This window comes from Trachinotus anak, unplaced genomic scaffold (genome assembly GCF_046630095.1).
Source record: "Trachinotus anak isolate AG129_WGS33_773 ecotype Australia unplaced genomic scaffold, CSIRO_AGI_Tana_v1 ptg000014l, whole genome shotgun sequence".
Taxonomy (NCBI): Eukaryota; Metazoa; Chordata; class Actinopteri; order Carangiformes; family Carangidae; genus Trachinotus; species Trachinotus anak.
The window spans coordinates 18,568,712-18,588,508 of NW_027273865.1; the positions used below are offsets into that span (position 1 = coordinate 18,568,712).

Below are 19,797 nucleotides of genomic sequence, written 5' to 3' on the forward strand. Positions count from 1 at the left end.
TTCCGGCATCCATGTCTCCCACTAAAAGTCCTCAAATGATTCAAAATGTTGCAGTAAGAATTTTTAAGTCCAGAAAACTTGACCACATTACACCTATTTTAGCTTCCCCTTCACCGGCTCACCATCCATGTCAGATCAGACATTAAGTTGCTTCTAATGACATAAACAAAACCTTCATGGGCATGCTCCTTCATACCTGTCTGATCTCCTTAAACCTTAAATGCCATCCCATGCACTTTGCTCTCAGAAACACTCTTAACACCTTAACTTTCAGTTAGTGGCTTTTTCTTTGATAACTTCACACTTTGTGCCTGTTGCCACTCTCCAGCCAGCAGGTCAGTCTCAATCTCAATTAATCTGTTAAACCTAGAACGTACAGTGTCGTCCATGTGGTCCTGATAACAACTGCACCTCTCTAACCCTCTGTTTGATAATCCACTCATGTACTTGGGTTTAATAATTCACTCAAGCACATGAGTGTCCAGGCTGTGGGCCTATCTCCCTCCCCCTGTCCTCTCTATTCGGTCAATCTCTCCGTGCTGGACGATCCTTCATCCTGAGACCTCTCACTCTCCCCTGGCTCATTCCAGATCCTCTGGATCTGGATTTGGATCTGGATCTTTGTCCTCCAAGAGTCCCAGCCACTTCCTTGTCTGTCTCCCTCCATTGTGGTCACGTTGCTCTTGTCTCTGTCTTATATTGTGTGTTTCCTTCTCCCAAGACGTGTAACGAATGTGCACTTGGAGGATGCTCCCAGATCATATTCCCTTATAAATAGTTTTTTAATTTCATTTCATTAACGATCTATAATGTTACCATTCTGATTGTCCATGTTGTACATTTACTATGTGCTCTACTCTGTACACACGGCATCTATTGCATGTCTGTACATCCTGGAACAGGGATACTTCTCCTCTGTTGGTCTTCCTGAGGTTTCTTCCATTTTTTCCCATTACAGCATTTTTATTTGGGGGAATTTTTCCTTGTCCAATTCAGGGGACAGAGAGAGGCAAATTTGTGATTTCTGATAAAAAAATTTGACTTGGCTTGACTTCACTGAATAGAACACAGACATAAACACAAATACAAATACAATATGCATGCATGGACTCACAAAATCTGCATAACATATTTGTGTTTGTATTTGTATCAATCTACATGATTAAAGAATTGTATAAAGGTGAGGGCGGACATGTAAATTGTTATGTTTTGTTCCGTAAAATTTGTTAATGTAGTGACTCACTCAATGACTGAATCTATTTCATAGCTTGCAAATGGGGCAGCAAACATTTAGCCTGCACCTCTCTAGTGTGGCAAGACCGGTACAGTCTCCCCCGGAGCTTATATAAGCTGAAGGAGATTGTATTCACAATTACTAATTTAGTTTATTCTAACATACGTATCCCTATATAATCATTCTTTAATTTCCAGCCCTGCAAGTCATACCGCAGGGCTCTAATGTCCATTAATAGCTCAGTTCAAACCACTAATTGAATGTTGTTAGCACAAAAAAACAGAAAGACCTTAAGGGATCACTAACGATTAGGACTTTTAGACTCTTAGTCTTTTGAAAAATCAGCTGTTATATGTGCATGTCTATGTTAACCTGTTTTTTGCAATAGAAATAGCTTCAGGCTGCAGACAGGATGCATATCAGCAGTTTTATAACCATGGTTTTCTACACAGTTTTCAATCAAGCTCAGGTTGCGCCATGCTCTTATTCTACTGAGCAAACTCGGGATCCAAAAATATAAAAATATATATAAAATATAAAATCTAACTTTATGAGTTTCAAAGAGGCAAGCAGAAATTCTACATCTGTCTACGACCATTATTTTCCAGGTTAGCATAAAACCCATGTTCGACTTCATTATATTAATCCAAAATAAAGTAGTATAATAATAAAAGAAAAATATAAAGTTAGGTTTTGTAACAATGCACTTAAAGTCCCTAAATTTCCTCTTAATTCAATGTTGATGGTTTGAAATACAACACAACACATATACAACACAGCTGAGTTGTAAGCTTAGAGGAAATTTTGACATGCGAGGTTCTAACACTTGAAATGCACACATACACTGACAAACTCACAAATATAAACCAGTACAAATATGCTATGTATGCATGAGCTCATATACAGGTGCAGGTATAATCTGATATAATAAACAATTGCTCTGCACATATATTCTGTCAGGCAGTACATGCCTTTAACTTTTTACCATGGCAACAGCTCACCCCTTAATAAGCTTACTAACATCTGTGCCAATAAGAAATCTCTATTTAACAGTCCTTCATAGATATCATGGATCCAGCCTGGGCAACAGAATGGCCGGCAAGCCATCTCTCTAATTTAACAGAAGTCATTACATGGATTCCTAGAACATGAGTTCTGAAACCTGAACCCAAGCCAATTTGAGTAGATGTACTCTTGTGACCCAGAGTCATTAAAACACAGAAAACTTCTTGTTATATGTAGACCCACCAGAAACTGGCCCATGACCCACTTTGAATCTTCACCCCTAGGCAACACTGCCGGAGACAATGTGAACAAATTCTGCCATTCTCCTCTTTCCCATTCATTATGCCTTTCTCTACACTGCCCTGCCCAACCCATCCCACTTTCATCTTCCTCAATCCTGCAAAGGCCATCACAGTTAAATAGGCAAAGAGCATGTCAGGTTACAGAGACAGAGAGAAAGGGATGATGATAGTAAGAGGGGTGATGGGAAAGGAAAGGGAGAGAAAAAAGAGATGACGGAAGGGGAGAGAGAATCAATGGTGTCAGGATCAAAACAGTCAATAAAGACAAATTGGAGAAAGAAATGAGAGAACTTGAGAAAGACCAAAAGGGAGTGAGAGTAAAGAGGACTGGGTGGAGAGAGGGTTGACATCTTGATTTATTCAGAGATTGATCAATTTCTGTTGGAGTGTGCTCGGGTGACACATGTCAAATTTCATGTCAATAAGACCTATTGAGCTGAATTGAATTAAACTGAACAGAGCGACACAGAGAGAAATGAGAGAGAGAAGCAGAGAAAGAGTGAAACAAAGGAACCTTAAACACAATGTAGTGGTGGATGATCATGTTGATTCTCTTCCATACAATACATACTGAACAATTCCAAATACAGCCATCTATAGGATAAATCAGTTTGTATATATTTAGACTGACAACACACTGATCACATACTGAGATATTATACAGAATATGCACACATTATATCTGTAATGTGCTGTGCATGTACTGTGCAGCAATATTCCAAGTGGATGATGGTGGGTTAAAGGAAAATGCTTGCACAATGGACCACAACTCACTTCCCTTTCACAGTGCTAGTGAAACAGAAGAGCACTGTAAGCTTCAGGCTGGTCTCCCTAAGGTGCTCTACAAAGCCCTTATTCCAGGATCTGTTAGACTTCACAACCTAGACATAGACATCAATGTGTTGGAATAACAGTCTTTCTGCTGCTATTTGCCCTATGACTGATAAGTCCCATGGACATCAGCTCAATGACAGTATTAGTATATTTGCATATACACGTATTTTTATGCAACTGACCTTTCAGTTCTGTCCGTTCTGGTTTTTAATACTGTTTTTAATCATATTTTATGTAACGCAGTTCATCTGGGTTGCTATGTTGCACTGCAAAATATCTGTCTCTCCTCCTGTCTGTCTGTCCATCCATCTAGTGTCCCTGATTTGTCCAGTGTCTGTGGTAAATGACTCTTTAGCTTGGAACCTAAATAATTATGCAAAAATGATAAAAAGAAGGAATGACAATTATAGAGCTATCCTACCTCTAGTGTGCTACAGATGTATACATACTGTATGAACTTGAATATAAGACAACATTTCTCTCTGGAAGTTAGGTTTGCAAACATGGGTATAATCTAACGTCTGAGGACTGGATATTGAAATATTCACACAACCAGACGCTCGTGTTAAACCTGTGTTACAGAATGACCCCGTTACTTTGTATTAATGCTTGTAGGTATGTGCTTGTCTAGAGAATTACTTCATGTCCATCTCACACCCCCAGCAACGAGCACTGGGCTGCACATCGATATTTGTACTGGAGCCACAACTGGATAGAGATACTGTGTAGCCCAGAGAGCATGTTATATCCCAATGTGAAAGCAATACTCCCAGTATTCTCCCCTCCAATAATATTATTTCATTACTTCAATGTAATTACTGTGTGATATTACATGTATTATTCAGTTTCTTGCATATCAGTTTCCATCGTCTCTTGCCTCCAGATGCAGAATGTTAATGCAGAGAATTAATGAGTCTCTATAAACTTAAGCTCCCCTACCATCTTTCTCTGAATCGGCAGCTCCTGTACACTCTTATCTATCCCAAGCACTCCACAGCCACACACGCACACACACACACCTTATACTGTCTTCTGTGGTTTTCTGGCACTGTAATCATTGCTTTGCCCATTTTCTGCCCATTTTCTCTTGTACCTCATACCCCATTTTTCTTCCTCCATTCTCCTCAATAAACCCTTCAATTCCTCCCTTTCTCCTTCGCTTTTCCTCCTTCTGCCTTCTCCTCTCTCCTTGCCCTCTCCTTCGTTCCTCTGATGCCTTTCCTATCCCTTGCCTCTCCTCCTTATCACTCTCTCTGTTCCTCTCGCTTTCCTATCCCTTCCTAATTCTTTCCGTCTTCTCTCTGCCACACTCCCTCTCTGGCTCTCTGTGTCTGGGAGAGATTGTGTTTGAGAAGGCAGCGGCCGACCTTGAAGACCACTTCCAAGGTCAAACTCGCCTGTCTGAGAAAATACGAAGACCAATGCTTTCCTGCCAAACACACACAGCCACAAACACTGTCTCAAACACAAATGCCTGTACACATACAACCTCCCTGTCTTGCCACTAAGATTAATAGCATCACACCTGCCAACCTACACACATGCAGACACACACACACATGCCATTACTCATATGGAGGCCAGTCTCATGAGAAGGCAAAAATAAATGTCAAAGAAGGACAAATGTTATTTCTGATACCATATTGCTACAAATATGCAGGGTAAATTGTCTCTAACCCATCATAAACAACTTTAAACAGATTTGCAAATGTTTTATCATCTGCATAGAAATCCCTTTGAAATTAATTTAAATTTATATATATACACACACTGTATACACACATACAGACAGAGGCTGACAAAACCAAAATTTCCCTTTAATTTGAGAATGATAACACTGATGTAAATATTCTATATTATTTTAGATTTATACAACTTAAACATGCCGGACTATTAATTAATATTAATTATTATTATTATTATAATTATCAGTCAGTGTTTGTGCATTATGTTTTATGTATGGAGTTTGAAATCAACCTTTGCATCATATTACATTTCTGCCTCATTATGAACTCTACACACTCCTGCTCTTCCGATTCATTCCCAGTACATAATAGGAAATATCTCTCGCATCTGCATACTCAGTATGCAGATGTATACTCTAACATACATGCACACTGCTGACACACACACACACACACACACACACACACACACACACATACCCTTCATACTCTTCGTGTGTGTGTGTGTGTGTGTGTGCATGTGTGCGTGTGTGTCTGTCTGTTTGTTTTTATTGCTTTTTATCACATGCTTTCAGGTTCAACAAGCCTTCTCACGGTGGACACACACATAGTTAGGGCATTGTCCTCCAGTTCCAGTAGCTGTGACACTATCTCCCACCAGTGAACCAAATGACTCAACCTGACTGCAAACTTCACGGCGAGTGAGCGAGTGAGTGAGTGAGTGAGTGAGTGAGTGAGTACAGTAAACCTTCACACCTACACACTGTTTCCTTGCCTCTTTCATTTGATTTCCAGTCACAGTTTGGTGGAGACACTGACATATTTTGAGAAGATCGTTTATACTTTGATGGTGAGGACACCTGACACTCCATCCTCTTTTGATAATGTTCTCTGGCACAATGTCGGCCTTACCCCTGCGATCCCCAGATACTTATTTTGGGCAATGTGGCAACCACCTGTTCTTGTTACTCCATTCCCTCCTCTAACTACTTCATCAACTTATTGGCATCTAGCTAGTTTCAACCTAAATACAGTCATTCCATTTCTATCTCATAAGCTGAAAACTCATCTCTTTAAAAAACACTTCCACCTCTCTCTCTGTTGCAGTATTGCTATAGTATGACTGATCATGTCAGTTACATTCCTCTCTTCCTTATCTTCCTCCTTTTTCTTGTCCTTGCATTGAAAATGCTCCTGTCTTGCTTGAAAACTTTTCATCTCTAATTTCTCAAAAAGTTTATTCTTGTGAAGTAAAAGTAAATTTCTTTTACAATTGGACATGTAAGAACAACCAAGGGCTGTCCACTCGGAGTGCTGTTCAAAATAACCATGGATAAGATATTCAGGTAAATAAATGTACAGAGTACAATGAGGCAGACACAGAGAAAAAGACAACAATTTGTGCTGCAAGTTGAGCTCAGAAGAGGAGTTTGAAAAGAGCCTTTTCAGACCTGGCATTCACATGTGTCTTAGCTGATCTGATCACAAGTTGACAGCTCTATATACAGGTGTGAAAGCATCCAAGACGCACTGAGGATGCATTTGAGATCTGATCACTCAAATGTGTCCTGGGCCACACTGAAGGACCACCTACTCAACTGACATCTTTTTTTCACAGTCTAATTTGTCCCAGAACAGTTTTATAACGAACCACTTCTCACAGCGTTTCCCATTCGTTGACTTATGACAGCTCGCCACAACATCTGACTGCCAGATATTGATTTTCTGTTTTTACTGTTTCAAATGGCTAAAACCTTATTTCACTGTAGAGCTGTGCGTAGTGCACTGATTAGCTCAGCACTGTGCTGTCTCTCTGACTCCCTCTGTCTCTCTAGAAAACAAACAAAAAAACCAACACATTTGGTCTTCACAAACAGAAATGATGTACGTGCTTATTTGCATATAGACCAGCGAAGTGAGATAACAATCTGAAGTGGTCACTCGAGATGCACGTGGAGATGCATTTCAATGCCAGGTCTGAACAGGGCCAGTCAGAGACATGTGTGGGTGGTTGTACCTTCAGTGTGTATAGCAGACACGTAGCTCCAGTTGTATCTCTTGACAATGTCCACCATAGCTCTTGCCTGCTGGGCATCTGAAGGCACCACCCGCATAAAGTACTTATAGAGGCTCTGAAACAATGGAAATAAAGTCACTGACAAGCAGAGTTATCAATGAGTATCTGGAACATTCACTAAAGTAATGGGTAATTGTACATCATTTAATTAAAGTGACGTCAAAGCAGTAGTAATACATTCTCTCTCTAACTGATTCTCTCTAATATTTATGCACCTACATCTGTACAACTTCAGTAACATAGATGTTTGTCTACAGGCACATGGGCTCACCTTATCGCTGAGGTCCATACTGGTAGCAGAGTAGGCAATCTGTGGTATGTTGAACAGCTGTAGAAGGTTCTGGACCTGGATGGCCACTGAGCTTGACCCCGGTCCAATTAAACCCACAATAGGTTTCTTCCCCCGCATTGGAGTGGCAGAGGGGTCTGCGCACTTCATCGTCGCTCCTCCACCTCCTCCCCCTCCCCAAGAACCTCCTCCACCCCACTCCTCTGCCTCATCAGAGGACACCAGCGAATCCCGTATGAACTCGATGCTCTGCTCGAGAGCCACAGCTGAGTGCCAACAGGAGTCCCGGATCTCACAGCCCAGGGAGATGTTGGGAAGGATGTGTTGGTCATTGTTAATGCGGTCCAGTGTGTGCATCATGGCCTCCACCCTCTGGATGCCATACTGCTCTCGCACTGCGCCACACTTGCGTTCATGTACCTGTGTGGACAGGGCAGAGAGAAAAAACAAATCCAGTCACATTTCACTGACATTTAGATAACAATGTTGTCTAAATGTTGACAATATTGATGATTAGACAAATTTGACACATTTAAAAAAACAAAAACAAATGAAAATTCACTTTTGACAGATAACTGCTTCACTGTTGGACTAATATTGGTTTTATGTTCTCATGGCTGCCATGTTCAAAGAGTTCTTTTTTCCTGTTCGCAATTATCCATGAGATGGAAAAAGCTTAAATGCCAGTGGGTCAGCTAATGGGGGTTGAATGTTCATGGACTCACACAGAGGTACCCATTCCACAAATTGGATCCTAATAACATTGTGACTCTGTACAACAGATCGGAAATTGGTCCCAAAATAAGTTTTCTGTACCATCATTATTTACATTTCTGTCCCAACTCCTGTAAATTTAAAACCAGGCAGAATAACAGATGGTCAGTGGGAGCAGAATGTGAAAATTTACAGTAACAAAAACTGAATTGCTATAATTCACACCAAAAAACGCAAACCATTTTGTTGACATACACAGATACAGAAACACAAAAGTACCTTGTCAGCAGGAGGCTGATGATGGACAGAGAACAACGCACCAATGATGATGTCACCAGGTATGTGTGCTACAACCCGCCGTTCGTTTGAATGGGCAGAGTCAGCTCGATCAGGCCCCACCCAAATGGACAGAACTAGCAGCGGCCACAGCATCATCTTGGTCCGTTCAGGTGACAAAGGAGAAGCAGGTGTCAAATCTGTAGTGTAGAGCCGTCACAGGGAACTACTTGTCCGAGAAATACTTTTCCTCTCCATGGCAAGAGCTCGTGGCACAGAGGAGTTTTTGAAAAGGGGTGATTTCAGTATATTCCTCTCTTCTAACTTGACTTTCTGTCCTTCGGATTTCAATGTGGCACCATCACTGCAACAGCTGAGACAGGTGCAGCAGTGCAACCTGGGAAATTCAAAAGAAAATCTGGGCTAAGTCTCATTGGCTGACATAACTCCAGGCTCCCCCAATTAAAAGGCAGAGTTGGTCTCCACAGTAACAGGTGAAAGACAGACATGTTCACACAAACCTGTGAGCAGAAAAGACTTTGTTAGAGTTCAAACATCTTTGTTAGTGCTGGCTTTCACAGGCACACTAACCAATCAGACTCATCTGTAGTTTTATTTACTTTTATATAATCACTGCCTATAGACACAACCTCCTATCTTGAGCTTGACGGACCTTCAACACAATATTCTTTATAAATATGCATTTACAAACTTGGACTAAATATTCTTTTCCAGTTTAATCAGTTTGATATGGGCACTCCTCCTGGTTTGATAGATGATGTGGGATTCATATCTCAGATAAACGGGCAAACCTGTTTGCAGGTCGACAAACACAAGTAGTTCAAGTAAATCAGAGGTTCAGGCAAGTTGAAGATGAAATCCAAACACATTTATAAAAAATAGCTCCAAATAGTTCATGTCCTCGTTAACCTGTTTCCATTCACACCTTGTCTTTTCACCTTCCAACAGAAAGTGGGGCAAACTGTGTGATTAAAGCCTGAGCTCATATCATTCACTTGACACCATGTTTATGTGCAAATGTCAATCTCACCATACTTAATGTTTCAGTGAAAAGTGGTTGCAAACTGTGCAAATGAACTCACTATAATTGCCACTCTATTGGCCATTATAGTTACCAACATAATGAGCAGTTACTGTTTCTTCTAAATGAAGCTTAATGTGATGACAAGAGTACTGGCTCTAGACCAGTACTTGATTTATGTATGGGTGCTTTACAAACACTGGCCCAGCTTTCCAGCCTTGCCCCGTTCTTCCTGGGGAATAGCTCTAAATCACTGTGGCTGAGCAGAATCATCATACTCCCCACTGTGTCAACATAATATCAATAACCACAACAGCGTATCACACCTTGCAACTGCAGTGAGAAATCTCTGGTTGTCCTACAAGTTTTATACAGCAATCACTCGTAAAACTGTGACGCCAACAAGGTCACATAAGACCACTGGCAGTCCCATTTTTCTCTTCAATTTCTTTTTGTTTTGGTCCTTGAGGACTAATCCCACCGTTGAAAAGCCATGTTGATTCCTCAAGTGTCTGCCCCTCGTCTCTAACCAAATCACACTTGGTATGTCATTTGCTATTCTCTCGCTGCTTTAATGGTATTAGTACTGTAATACTAGCTTAAATACTCTCCAAATTGAGCCCCCTTGTATTGTTGTCATTAAACTTTCAATTGTTTTCAAGACTGACTACTATACATGCTTTGGCAGAGAGTGTGAATCCAGGGGGATTTTGTATTCCTTTTGTTCTAGGAAAGAAGGTAGACTATTGCATGTGCCTTGTTATTATAAATTAAAGAATGCATCCATTTAATGAAGTGTAAACAGAGGTTAGGTAACAGTGAAAATCCCCTTTGCAAAATGTGGGCAAGTCAACCACTAAGTGGATGATTCAAACAGACATACAGGACACATCTAGCTACAAGAAATACACCAAGCATACTGTGTTTAACAGTCAGCTAAACAGTTTCCTCCCCCGAGTAAACTTTCAAGTAGCCATCCCTCTGCATTAATGGGCAAGTCTTAAAATTTGCTTAACCTCAGAGCTCCACAAATACTTTACTTCACTGCAATGGAGCAATTTAAACGACCGTAAACAGCAGGGGAGCGGGGACAGTTCAGAGAGCACAGGATGGCATCCACTGCTTATGCAAAACAGGATCAAGGTCGTGACAGGGATGTTGGTGGTTAGCTAAAGGGGGCCAGGGGGAGACAGAGAGAGGGGAAGAGAGAGACATGAAGATGGGGTGTAGTCAAATGTAGAAATGGAGGAAGGGGGACAAACAGAGGAAGGGAGAGAAAGGGGGAACATTAGAGGAAAAGAGAGAAGGAGGGAAGGTGGAAAGAGGAAGAGAAAGGAGGACAGGAGGGGGTTGACAGAGAAAGGGGTTAGTGTATGAAGAGAGACGTAGAGGAAGAGAGATAAAGGCAGAGAAGAAGATAAGAAAAGGAAAAGAAGAAGAAGGAGAGCGCAATAAAAAGAGGCATCAAGGGACAGAGAGTCTCACTGAACATAATTAACATGACAGTGTCAGGATGGCAACAGGGCCAACTGCTGCTCCAATAATGAACAAATCAAACACAACTCAGCTCTCGCTCACACACACACACACACACACACATTCACTGGCTCTATCAATGACGCAATTCTGTCTCTGTCTCCCACTCTCTTTATCTATTGATCTCCTCACTTAAAATTTCACTCCTAACTATATCCATAGACACATACCCACTCACAAAAAACAATCGTTCACAACACATTTCTCTCTCCCTGTGACAATCCACGCTCAGTCACACACATGCTGAGTGTCTCTGTCACGCTCCCCCTCTGTGTCTCCCCCTTGTTGTGTGGGCCTAACTGCGGCTGTAAAAGAAAAGAAAATCAAATCCTCATTCCCTAAACAAACATCTCGCACACACCATTAGGCATTTATTTCTCTACTTCTATCCAAACCACGCACAAGGGCATTATACAACCTTCCAAGTCAACTTTTACACTGACATAAACACACAACCTAGACAGAGATAAACACTCTCCCTCCCTCTCTGTTTTATTTTAATTCAATGTGTTTCATTAGTGCTGACAATCTGTTTTATGTGCTGAGAAAGCATTTAATTTACTGTACACTAAGCAGGGACAATAACAATATATTCAAAAGTATCCCACGTAGGCAAATATAATTATTCTCTCTATCTTGTTCTGTGTGATGCACAGACATTTGTGCTTGTAATTAAAGACGGGGCAGGGGGCAGTGTCTGGAGTTTCCGAAATAGATTGTAGTTGCTCTTTTCATCATCTGAGCAGCTTAACTTTACTGACTGCATATTTTGACTAGAGGAAATAAAGCGTAAAGCAAATACACACCAGGACACACAATGACCACATTTTTATTCACCACACATGGAGACACAACCATGCTAATGGGAAATTCAGACACCTTGTATGCCGTGCACTACTGATGTGCATTCACCCACATAATTGTAAAGAGGATCTTGCGTCACCCTCTTGACGTGCGCTCTTCTCTCACTGATATATTGTCAACAGACAATGTAAGGACAAATGGAGTGCCAGCATGGGAGTTTTGACATGAATAATAGGCTATTCACATCTTTACAGAATAGAATATGTCAGTGTCTTTCTGACCTACCACTTTACTTTTACAGTAGAAAGCTCAGGGACATGAATGTCAGAGCAAATATGATACCTATACCATATCATCGTGTTTCTCAAATAATTTCTTAGAAATTATTGTTTCTAAAAATCATTTGCTGGCAACTAAAATAGGTCATGCTGTTTTTTTTTATTGTGTGCAAAATAAGCAGCAATAATTTGGGATGCTTCAGTTATTCAGGGAAGATTTTTGCTGAGTGGGCGTGTGACAATGTGTCTCCATGTGCCTCTCTCCCAAATGGTCAGAGGTACTATTTTTTGCACCTGAGCCCCAGGAAACAACAAGTTGCAGCACGATAACAACAACATCATCACTAAATGCTGCCATGTTTCAATAATTAGACCTATCTCAGTGCCACTAGGAGCTGTGTCTGGTCCTCGGACAAGGAAAGGCCAGGAGACACCAAAGCTCCTGATTTGTTCTTCTGTAGTTTTTTATTTATTCTATTTTGTCTTCCTGGAAGCAACATCTCTTGTGTTGCATATTGTCCGGACGCTACAGCTAATTAGATTTTTCTCAGTCTGTCTATCTAGCTGAACTAGTCTCATTAAATACTCTAATTAAATACATAACCTATGATAATAAATGGCCTTATCAGACAATAAAGGGCATGAAGTTGAAGATGCCAAACAATGTAAAAAAAAAAAGCCAAAACTAACATCAGATAGCCAACAAGTATGTCTGGACGTGCTGTTGAGTCCTGTTGCCTATAATCTACCTCTCTATGGCGACGTTGCACAGTCTCAGTAATACATGTATAGTCACTGTTGTCAGTGAGCACCAACACGACTTTACCTGCAGCAGCGACATCAGACAAGGTGTGACGGCGGCGCCTGCAGTAACTCCCCTAAACATGCCCTGACCTTAAATCACTTCATCCCGCAACGCTTCGACGGGGACCAGCAGCCCACACTGGTAGTCTCTTAATCATCGATTTTCAGCGACCTCATTGTACTTCACAATTTTCTTAGTGTTACTACAGCGTCCCTCTGCAGGAATCCATTGACTGATGTTATATTTTGTGTATACTTACTTCATTAATCGCTGACATGCATGCACGTATAGGGCGTCTGGTCAAACCGCATCTCCTCAAGGAGAAATCAAATCCAGAGACAACAACAATGACTGGCTGGCGCAGCGCTGCATCCGTCAGCCGCAATGGGAGATCAGAGTCCATCATTTGCACTGACACACACACACACACACAGACACACGCACGCACGCACAATTTTATCACCAGTGAATGGTGCAAAACATGACAGAGACACGGTCTGAAATGAACATGGCTACAGCATGCACCGATGAAAAACGGGTTTCTGACGCTTCTCTGTCTTACTGGCATAACGGCATCTCCTACACAGCTGTGCAACTGGCTGCTTTCTTTAACTAGGTTACGGGATATAACCTTCTGGTATAATTCAAGGATAACTAGTCCAGATGCAACTGCAAGTAAGTCCCTTTAGGAATTCAAGAACCGTAGGCGATCACAAAGTGCGACAAAATCACTCTGAGCAGCACATACAGAGGTGGGTAGACGGGGTAAGTCCCTGTAGAAACGCTGAGTGGCTCTCGGTGATCTTTCTGTGCAACCTTATGAATAAGCCTTACCTTACAGGGCACTCTGTCTCCCCGACGGCACCGGCGCAGCCCCGCTGGACAGTATGTTTTCAAGTTACCACCACGGAGGAAAGATATTGCCGATCATGTGTAGTCCAATGTCAGACGCGCCGGCGCTGCCTCCGAGCGCCGTGCAGCTCCCGAGCTTCCTCCGTTTTCCAGTCACGCACACCTGAGCCTCTCTCCAAACACCTCTCTTCCTTATCCCTCCCCCTTTTTTCCTCTCCTCTGCTCCTCCTCCCGCCGTTTTCCCTCCACACACACACACACACACACACACACACGCACGCCATCCAACCCACCCCACCTCTCTTCCATATTTTCAGTCTTTCTAAATTTGCCTCATACCCTTCTACTTTGGTTCCCCCTCTCCTCTCCTTGTACTAAAACACCCGCTCTTTCATTTTACCTGCTCTCTCTCCTCTCCGCGCTTGTATGTGCTTGTTGTGTTTTGCTCCTGTGGGCCATTCAGTTTGTTCTCGGAACACTTCTTTCACCTCACCTTGGCTATCTTGCCTCATCCTCCTCTCCTTAGAGAGTAGAAACTGCAAGGGCCAGTCCTCCTGACTCGAGCTTAGCCCATGTCTGAGCTTGATACCGTTAAACACGGAGCCACGGCGGTGACAGGTGTTTTAAAGTGGGCTGCTCCGTGACGCACGGCGCCAGAAGTGTTCCCACTTTACGCGAACCGAAGTCTTTTCCACATGAAACCCCTGCGAGTCTTCCTCTGTGGTGTTTAACCTCAAACCACTGAAGTATAACCTTTGCAACAAGCAGTCATACAACGCCTAACCTGCTTTTCACGGTAGCGCTCTCTCTCTCTCTCTCTCTCTCTCTCTCTGTGGCTCTTCCCTGTTGATCCCTCCGCCTAATTTATTCCTGCATTCACAGACGCCTTTATTTCCAATTCAAACACGGACTGATCAGAAAGAAAAAAAAAAAAAAAAAAAAAAAACAACGGATGCGGGACCCTATAAATTGCAAACATACTTTATCAGTGGTTTTTCTCCCCGAGTTGGAGCCTATAATGTGTCAGGCTGAAGGTGGACTGAGTGTGTCGCCCCTCTCCTCTCTGATCAAACAGACATCAGAGGTGACACCGTGGGCCGGGATAACGACGCAGCGGATGGGGATCGATATCATTTGAAGTTTCATAGCGGTCACGGGAGTAAAGAGCCATTAACCTATACAGCTTCGCCTGGCGTCCACCTTAAAGACCCACAGAGATCAAATCATTAAAGATAAAAAAATCGATACAAATCTAATGGAAACATCCTGCCTCCCTGCAAACGTCTCCAACCATATAGCGCTGACCCCGACTGCCACTGCCAGCAACGACGGGAGGTTGGGTTTGCACGAAAATAATTTCAGCATTAAGCCTATATTTGTCAGTCAGACGAGTCAATAATTAAAATAAACTAATTGTGTTTGATTTGATCGCACTATTTTGTCCATATAGTCGACTGTCAAGATATGCAGTACAATACAAGCAGAGCATGCTCTTATGGATAGTCTATATGATTTAAACTCATCTCTGCTTTTCTCAAGTCTTTGTTTGGGAATGTAACTTGTTGTATGACAACATATGCACTAAACAATAGCCTATTTCCTTTAAAAAAAAAAAAAACAGTTCGGTGATACTAAGGTTATATAGGCCTATTTTAAATCTTATAGCAGAGGGAATTATAGGAGATTATAAAAAAACACCATATGTGCTTTTAGGTCGCTATCAACTCTTTGTGAGTAGCCATCCAGTCTCTCACTGGAATATTATAGAAGTGATTGTTTATATTGGGTTCACTTGTAAATTAGCGTATGAAAGGTAAAGCGAGGTTACCTGAGGAAGCGTCCTCTGTTTGGAGTCACTCACAGATGCATTCCCATACACGAACTTTAAATCCACGAGAAATTGTCCTCACCGGACCATTAATGCCACGACACCAGTTTCCCTCCACGAATGGAAAAAAAAACAGGAGAAGTAGGAGTCACATACCTTTGCTTGCGGGACAGGTGAAGGTTCCGGGATAAACACAGCATCCCTCACTCGTCCATCACGGCATCATGATCGGAGTGGTTAATCTACTTTTTCACTATGGCAACAAATGACCCCCCCCCCCCCCCCCACCTCCCTCCCCCCCATCCCTCCCCCCTCTCTCCTCTCTCTCCGCCGCGCAGCGCCTTCCAATGAGGAGGCTCCGTTCGCGTCACAGGTCATCCTCTCTCACTCTCTCTCTCTCTCTCGATATCACACCTACCTCCAAGATACCATCTGGAGATAGATGCTGATAGAGAGAAACCCTAGAGGAAGAGCGGGAGGGAGAGAGACAGTGAGGGGGGGGGGGGGGGGGGGGGGGGGTAGAGGGGGTTTTAGAAGCTTGGCTTAGACCAGGCTTGGATTAATTTGCTAGCCAAATGCATTTGGGATTAGTAGACCATTAAAAGAGCATAGACACACACACACTCTCTCGCACACGAACACGCACATAAACACACACAACTATACAAATTCACACACATGCAACCTGGACATGGCTTTAGCTGATGCAGTGATAGCCTTGCTAAGCCTGACCTCTGTGTCTCTCACACTCTCTGTTTCACTTCTCTGAGCTTGTTTTGACACGGACAAAAGGGCTTACTCGCAAAAATAAGAGTGCAAATGCACACATAAACAGACTCTTGTTCTAACACATTTTCATTAGTGGTCATGTGTATGAGAGAGAATGTGAGTCGCTTGTAGAAATGATGTGTGTTGAGGTTGTAGGTTTATAAGCTATGTCCCACTTTTTAGGTTATGAAGATTCACGGCAAAACTAAAAGAGTAAAAATCCCCAAAGCTGAATGCCCAACCAGGCAAAGTGGCAACCGACCCAGGGCCCCAAAGAATCCAGGCTGGCTGCAACAATTAGATTTTGGCTTTTATTTAAGTCACCTGTATAAACTAAAATTAATTTACTGGATTTCTACCTAATCTTGCAGTCTTCTCTTAAAGAAGAACCATGTCTCATAATCTAGTTTTAAAAGTCTGATATTGTTTAAATCAAAGAAATGATCACAGCCTGTACGCAGAAACTGAGCCTTAAAACTTCTGTAACTTTGTGATGTCACAACAGAGCAGTCACCGCTCTCAGCCATGCCCCAAGCTCAGCCCACCAGATCCACCATCCAACTTTGCAGGATTTGGTTTCCCTGAGTGTTTACCTGAAACCTGCTATATTTTTGTTTGATCACTCAGAAAAAAGTCAGCCAAGCAGATGAGAGGCTCAGAGCCTTTCTTCTGATTGGCTCATTGACCTGTTGTTACTAGCTGTAGAGAGAAGCCTCAGAGAGGAGACATAAAATTACATTGAGATGGTTGTTGGTACTTAAAATAACAAATATATCTTCCCTTGGATATCAAAACTTCAAATAAAACACATAAAAGGCGTAAAATATGAGGTCTTTAATACCTTTGACATCCCAGTTGATATTATGTTTATATGTTGTATATTCTTAGGTAAATAAGGTGAAACCATGAGAATTCACTAAATCACCATTTGTCCCCTGAATGAAGGCCTGTAAAGCTGACCCACATCAAGAGCTGGATGCTGACAGCGTCCACAAAGGTGGGGCCTTCAGGGGACAGTAGCTGCCCCTCCTCTTCAGACTGTATATCTCACAGACCTAATGATGTACTGTATTCCAGCAGCGCATATTCAGTCAAACAACCTAAAAAAGAGGTACATTTCAGTTACATGGCAAGAACATGACAGGTACAAGACAGCCTGCAGCATGAGTTGTAATGTTTCAGTTTCCCACATAAAGGAAAACTGGTGAGCAATGTGCCATCATTGTGAAATGATGGTAATAATAAGAACACTTGATTTTTAATAAAAGATCAAAGATCACTGACTGGTCGACTGGATCGCAGTGGATTATGGGATACTGATGGCTGAAATGATTCATGATGTGTGCTGCAAATTAAGGCAAAATAAGGTTGAATTTCTCAGATGGGACAGCTTTGTTAATGTATTGTGATGCATTTGGTCTAGGAGCTGGATCCTCCAAAGATCATACCTTACAGATCTTCACATGACAATAGTTACTGGTATTGTAACATCTATATATTTTATATGCATCATTTGGCATATAAATGCAACCTCTCACACACACACAATTCTAAGAATTTTCTTGTTCAGTCACACAGGCGTTCACAATGCTTACAGACCTCAACACTGTCATATTACACCTGGTCCTTAATTTTCCAATAGGGCTGTTTAGGGCAGATGAAATGCAAGAAGGATCTGGGGTCACATTTCCATGGCAACCCTTCATTGTAAAACAGCAAAATCAACAAGCAACCAATGGATCAGCTCAATTTTTCTCATTTGATGCCAGTCAAACTCTTGCTCTCTTGCTCGCTCATACACACAAATACACCCAGATTCACCTCATCATTCTCTTAGAGGGACACTTAAGACATTATTGATGCTAGTTTGGATCACTAAATGAATTAATATTGATGAAACTGAGACAAATCAATGACATGCGAGTGTGCAGAGTGTGTCGAATCACATAGAATTGGATTGAAAGGTATCATAGATGAAAGTCATCCAGTTACCACACTGTAAATGCGTAATCTGACACTGACACTGTTAAGCAGAGTGTGTGGGCTACAGCGGAGTGCATCAGATGGCTATAGGTCCCCCGGTTAGAAGATGATAAGATTACAGTGACACAACAAGGCGTGGGTGTTTGTGTGTAACTATATGCAGGTGCGCATCACAAGCATATAAACATCCATAGGGTAAATATCTCTTTTTACCACACTCCTCCGCAAATCACAAGCACAACAGAGTCAGTGTCACAGTCAGCAAATCAATTATTCAATGGCATTTCAAACTAACAGTGGATACCCATGGTTGCCATAGACACATAGCTGATTTACAGGGTTGTCACTTGTCTGTGATATTCCCACTCTAAGTAGGACAGATAGAGGGGAAAAAAAAACTACAAACGTATAATGCCAACAGAGAAACATGGATGTCAGTTATGAAACGTTTACTTTCATGTAATGTGATTTCTGCTTCACTGACCAAGTGAAAATTTTTAATGTCACATGTTTGTTTCAAGTGAACTAAACAGCAAGCTTATGATGTGCGGTAAACATTCACACCCTGGTTTTCTATTCCTAATAAGCCTGTTGTCTTAATATGTTTAGATGCTGGTTGAAATAAAGTGACTAGCTACTATAGAAACAATGTTTTCCATGTGACATTTTGACATGAAAGGCAGCTTCTTCAACATTACACAAGCCCACCGGAACAAAAGTGGGTTTTAATATGTAATATAACATAATACTATGTTTATTTATCACATTTTACAGACAGACAGACTCAAATTCAATGCACATCAAAAAGAAAGTTTGTCCTCAGATCCACAGGCAGGCTGTTCCAGAGTGTGGGTGCAGACAAACTAAAAGCAGCCTCAGTGTCGATGTTAACTGTCAGCACAGGTTGACAAGCTGTCATAGTGTCTCTGACTACCAGGACGCCCTGATAACAGGGACGGCGCACAAACTGGGGAATCTGCAGCAGTGTGCGACTTTTACCCAGCAAATAAGAAATAACAAACATTTCACAGTCCCAGTGACAAGGGAGCTACATTTAAATTGGAAAATATATGTCTATCTCAGGGCTTCAGCTGTTTTCATTATAACTTGGTCTATCAATAATTTTCAAAATTAATTGACTGGCATATACAAATAGCAAAAAAAAATAAATAAATACCCATCACCATTTCCCAGAGTCCATGGTGATTTTGTCTGAGCAAAAATCCGATAATAATAGTTTACTTCCTATTTGCAGATTGACTTTCTGCTTGGCAAATGATTGATTAATTGATATAGGTCTAATACATCAATCTGATCACTCTCTGTCTGGATGCAGATGAGGAGCATAAGGTCAAAGGTCAGGAGGTCACACCCTCTGACCATCTCTGTGATAGTGTGCAGAAAACACACACACACACACACACACACACACACACTAACACACATGCACCAGCACACACCTAGCACAAATGATCTCCAAGGGAC

The 19,797-nt window shown here is 41.8% G+C and overlaps 1 protein-coding gene across 1 annotated transcript in view; it reads right to left on the reverse strand.

The window, feature by feature from the left end:
- grm5b (glutamate receptor, metabotropic 5b) overlaps window positions 1-13,897 on the reverse strand; it is a 65,636-nt gene extending 51,739 nt beyond the window's left edge. Inside the window, exons 1-4 of the mRNA XM_071496722.1 lie at window positions 13,716-13,897; window positions 8,420-8,813; window positions 7,409-7,846; window positions 7,078-7,192 (exon numbers count right to left, since the gene is read on the reverse strand). Coding sequence (XP_071352823.1) covers window positions 7,078-7,192; window positions 7,409-7,846; window positions 8,420-8,575 — 709 coding nt within the window. The 5' untranslated portion in view covers window positions 8,576-8,813; window positions 13,716-13,897. The remainder of the gene's footprint in view (window positions 1-7,077; window positions 7,193-7,408; window positions 7,847-8,419; window positions 8,814-13,715) is intronic.
- Between the last annotated feature and the right edge of the window lie 5,900 nt (window positions 13,898-19,797).